Source organism: Anser brachyrhynchus (genome assembly GCF_964034855.1).
Source record: "Anser brachyrhynchus genome assembly, chromosome: 1".
NCBI lineage: Eukaryota > Metazoa > Chordata > Aves > Anseriformes > Anatidae > Anser > Anser brachyrhynchus.
Genome location: NC_137694.1, coordinates 33,059,051 through 33,063,997, shown reverse-complemented (window position 1 = coordinate 33,063,997; position 4,947 = coordinate 33,059,051). Strand labels below are relative to the sequence as shown.

The window sequence follows — 4,947 nt, the reverse complement described above, 5'->3', positions numbered from 1 at the left end:
CCTGTCCCTTCCACTCCTTTGGCGGTGTTGCTTCCTTACAGAGCCCTTCCTTTATTCTGGCTATTTGGAGATGTGTTTTGTTTCCAGAACTTCTTCATGTGCTGCTCTTTTGCTATGTGTTTGTGGCATCTTCCTGCCTAAGGAATTGCAGCTAGTAACTTCTGTGGGGCAGGAACCTTGTAACCCACTGCACTTCTAGTGTCCCTGGAACAACAGGGACCAGAAACAAATTGTGAGCACTCACAGCATCTAGCTGAGAAAGTACATTGGTATCTGAGTATCAACAGTGAGTGAAATGCACCTGAAAAGGTTGTATATCTGCTCTGCATAAATGTTCCTTTGAAATGTTTTCCTGTTCTCTGAGTTTCTCAGGACCAAACCCAGCATCAGTATGAAACAATCATCAGCATTTTAATCTCCATTCTTGGCAGCCTGAGCTCCAGCAACTGTCAACAACCATCAAGATCAGAGGAGGCCAGAAAAGAGCATTCAGGGATGAAGTAGTGAGGAATGTTAAAGATAAACCCACATTGATTATAAATGCTTATTCAAATGCCTCATTTAGGATCCAAATGCAGAGAGGTTTTGTTCTAGGAACAGCAGTAAGCAACCTCCCCACTGATAGGAAATTGTGATAGCTGCAAAATTTCTAATAGCTTTCAGATTTTTACTCGCTGTGGAGTATCTAGACGTGTGAGTACCTAGATGTCTTTGTACCAAGGCCTAACAAGCTGACTTTCACTTGTGACCATACGTATGTATAAACTGTGTCAAAGACATGGCTTCACCTACTGCTGGAGTACTCTGTTTTAGCTGGTGTGTTTACCGACATCACACGGGATGCTTTATTTAATATTCCAGCTGCATAGGTTAACAGACTCAAGTAGCTGCCAAAGAATTTCCAAACCACTTTCCTAGTAAAATTACTGTAAATAAATTATATTTTCCCATCTTTGTAAACAACATGCTGAAAACTCCTTGCCAAGAGATCAAAACTCAACAACTGTTTTCTGGCATAATCCTACACTTCAGAATTTTTAAGTAGCATTGTACTTTGTTGGAGTCTCTCTTGAAACAGTGAATAAAGTCAGAGTCGCTCATCATGTTTGCTTCATTAGTACTGGAGAAGCCAGAAGCTTCAGATGATGCCATTCCATGTAAGGAATTGCTGATGATGCCCATCAACTGCATCTGTTTTGGAAACAGGAAAGGAAGTACAAGAAGTAGCTGCATATAAACAAACCTTTAAAATACTAGTGCACAAGTCAAGCCAAGTATCAAGTACGTTGGGCTGTTCTACTCTTGTCTTTTCTTGTATATATCGAAGATAGGTATAAAGCTCCTAACAGAGCAATAACCCTGCCTGTTTATTCCTAACAGTGCCCACACCAAAAGACTAGTCTGAAATGATCTGATATACCAGTAATGCAAGGACTATAAGAGTTAAAGATTCCGAATTGAAGTAGAAACCAATGCTTGGTAATGATTGTTTCCTCTTAAAGGAATGGAGCAAATCAGTCTTTAGACTGATTGAACTAATGAAAAATTACATGCAATAATTCACATCCTAGTCACCAGAATTCGGAATGGAGGTTTAAAATGGTTTTGTGACTGGCATCTAAGCTAACCCATGTCATTGTTGTCTTTAAGAACTTGTCTTGTTGTCTTGCAGAACCAGCCTTAGCAATTGTTCCCTTGGAAAGGAGCTCTCTGCAGCAGACTGCAGTGACAGTTGAACTAGTTAGAATGTGATTCAGAATAACCTGAACACAATAATCTAACTATTTGTGGCGGTCCGCCCACACCTCCTTTACTCTCCTAGAAAAGTAAAGACTCATATTTGAAGTTGTCAGTAGTTCTATTCTTTGTCCTTGTCTCTGACTTTCACATATTGCATATCAATAAAATGCTGATCTACACATTTGAACGTATACAATGTCATCTACACACCTGTCACCACATGAACCAAGTCACATCCTTTGGCTGAAATATTGCAGAATCTATATAACAAAGTCCACCTGTTTCATTAGTATGGCATTTTGTGATCACTCAAGGAACATGAGGCAATGAAGAAGGCTCATGCAATTTGAATAGAAGTCCCTTAAGTCACTTGTGCAACATGCCTGGTATGAACAAAATTTCCATTGGAAACCTTACCTTTTCTGTAACTTTCTCAATCCCAGTCTCCAGCTCATGAACCATCTTGCTGATTTGCTTAGCTTTGCTAAGGCTGTCATCAGGTAATTCTTGATGGTGCTCAATGTGCTGGTTAAAGTGGGAAAGCGGTTCTTTCCAGGCGTGCAAAAGTTTCAGTATCACATAAGTTAGTTCTTCTCTCTTACAATTTGAAACAGTAAAGAATTTCTCTTAGTTTGCAGCAGCTCACCCGAACACAGACAGGCTCACAGTGAAATCTCTGTGGGGTTAAGAGTTATATGTGCAACTCTGTGGTTTTGAAATATTCTGAACATAAGGGGCTACTCTGTCTCTGGTTATTTGCATAGATACATGAAACACAAAAATTCTGTTTGTCTTCTTTTCAGCTTTTTTAGATCCCTGTGCTCTGGAGCACAGCATTAGCAAAATGGTGGCACTCCTGCCCAGGTTACCTGGGACTGAGAACGTTTCAGGAACTCCTGGATGTCTCGAGAGCCCAAAAGGCCTCATCCAGACATTTCAGGTGGCTGGTATGGGAGTGCAGCTATTGCCTCACACCTCACAGGTCACAGCCGTGTCACTTAAAGGTTCACTGCAGACATGCTTCTAAGAAAAGGGTCTGGTGCTCAGGATGGTTGCCTCTCTAACAGGAGCTAGATGGCCGTCTGACCCTTGCAGCCTCAGCTCAGAAGTGAGGTTGAATGCTTCAGGCTTCCTAAACCAGGCAGCGCCTCATTGCCCATTACCCATTATTCAAGGTGAGCTGCTGAACGCCTTAGGGAAGCTCCTCACCTCAGCACAACCAGAGCCAGACGCTGACATTTGTCTCCCTCTGCCTCCTCCTAGAGGCAAAAGTGTCTCCTGCCGCTGTACCCTCGGCTTTCCAGACTTTTTCTGTCTAAGGAAAGTCTTCCTGACTTTCTCTGAACTAAGAATGACGCCTAAAACAGCTTGCTGCTTTCCCCATACCTACCGATTCAGAGATAGCGACTGTGGCATCTTTCTCCAGATCGCTTTTTACACTTTGATTAATCTAATACATATCACTCTCACAGTTTCCTAAGTTTCTATTTCACAGAGCCACAAATAAATCATATATATGTCAAAGGGGTGTCTGCCTGTCAGTCGCTTGTCTCAAGTTCCTCTCTTATGACCCACAAAGATGCGCTCCCGCAGGCAGCCATGTGGCCACACCGCACGGCTCACAGCCCGACCAGGCAGGGAGCGCGGTGACAGGCAGCTGTTTGGGGTCAGCACGGGCCAGACCCTTCAAGACAAGGCGTCGGGGAAGCACCAGGGGCTGCAAACTTCGCTGCTGGTTCCCCACCGGCCCGGGGTGGGGGCGAGCACCCGGCCGCAGCGTGACGGGGGCTCCGACGGGGTGGGCGGGGGGTACGGGGGACCGGCGAGGACACGGGCACAGGGGACCGGGGGGACACGGGCACGGGGCATCGGGGCTGGGGCCAGGCACAGGGGACCGGGGGGCCCCCCTCGGGGCCGCCCCCTCCCGCCCCGCCGCCGCAGCCCGTCCTTACCGGGATTTTTTGGGCGTACTCTTTGCCGTTGGGGGTCAGCATCCCGGCCGTGGGGCACCTCCGTGCGGGCTTCCCCAGCTCGTTGTCACGGGGAGGAAAGCGGTTTTCCTGCGGGGGAGGAAACCCTGAAGAGAGCCCCATACCCTTCCCACCCCCCCAAAACCCGTCCCGGCACCCACCAGCTCGGCGCAGAGCGCCGTGGAGAGGCTGTGGATCCTGCCCGAGTGCCGGATCACCCGGTCGAAGAGGTCTGCCACGGTGAGCCGGAGGCAGCCGCTGTCCCCCGGGGCGCACACGGCCGGCGGGGCCGCCGCCCGGACCAGCAGCCACAGCAGCGCCAGCGCCGCGCCGGGACCTGCGGAGAGCGGGGAGCGTCGGGGTCCCGTCCCGTCCCGTCCCTGCCCCTATCCCTGCTCCTATCCCTGCCCTATCCCTGCCCTATCCCTGCCCTATCCCCGTCCTCACCTGCCTGCCCCGCCGCCCTGGCGAGTGCCATGCCGCTGCTGATCCCCGTGCCCGCCGCCTGGGCGCGGCGCTGCCCCCCGTCCCCTATATAGGGCGGGTGGGGTGTGCGCGGCGGGGGCGGGGGGCTACTGGGGGGCTCCTCCCCTCGCACCGAGCGGCCCCGGCTGCCCACCGAGGGCTGGCACCGACAGCTGCCCGCCCCCCCGGGCTGCCCCCGGCCCTGCAGCACACGGGTGCCGTCGGAAATGGGGGGTCCCGGGCTCCTCACGGCTGACCGGGGACGTGGGGGGACGGGGTCCCGCTGGCGGGATGGGATCCGCACCGTCAGGGCACCGAGGGGGTGAGGTGAGGGCTGAGACAGGGGGGAACTGGCTCCTGTCAGGGGTAACGGAGGGTTCCTGGTGGTGCAAGCATGCCTGCTGCTGCGAGCATGCTTGAGGACAGCCTCATAGTGCCTCATAGGGCTGAGAGGATGAGGGGTAAGCAAAGCACTCGGGTCAGGCTCCCCAAAGATGTGCAAGCCCTACAGACTTATTTGGTGTCTTTTAATTTCTGGCAGTGAGATCCTGAGCAACCCCGTGAGATGTACGAGGAGAGGCAGGGTGCTCATCACCAGGCTGCTGACACCTCAAACTAAGGGCTGCTTCCAGCTGACCAGGAGGGGATCCTGAGCACAGGGGCTCACTGCGGTGTTTTCCAGGTTTCGGCACCCCACCCCTCGGGAATCCAAAGGGATCAGCTTTGGGTCTGGCAGAGCTGGACTCAGGGATTTCCTCTGCCTGCAGGTGAG

General features: G+C 51.2%; 1 protein-coding gene across 1 annotated transcript; it reads right to left on the bottom strand.

Moving 5' to 3' along the window:
* Positions 1-923: 923 nt before the first annotated feature.
* Positions 924-4,637, bottom strand: LOC308198465 (prolactin-like). Its single transcript, XM_080600868.1, has 5 exons — positions 4,158-4,637; positions 3,872-4,047; positions 3,693-3,800; positions 2,158-2,337; positions 924-1,191 (listed from the first exon to the last, which is right to left on the bottom strand). Exons 1-5 carry the CDS (start codon positions 4,615-4,617, stop codon positions 997-999), a joined length of 1,119 nt encoding a protein of 372 aa, XP_080456994.1. The 5' UTR covers positions 4,618-4,637; the 3' UTR covers positions 924-996.
* Between the last annotated feature and the right edge of the window lie 310 nt (positions 4,638-4,947).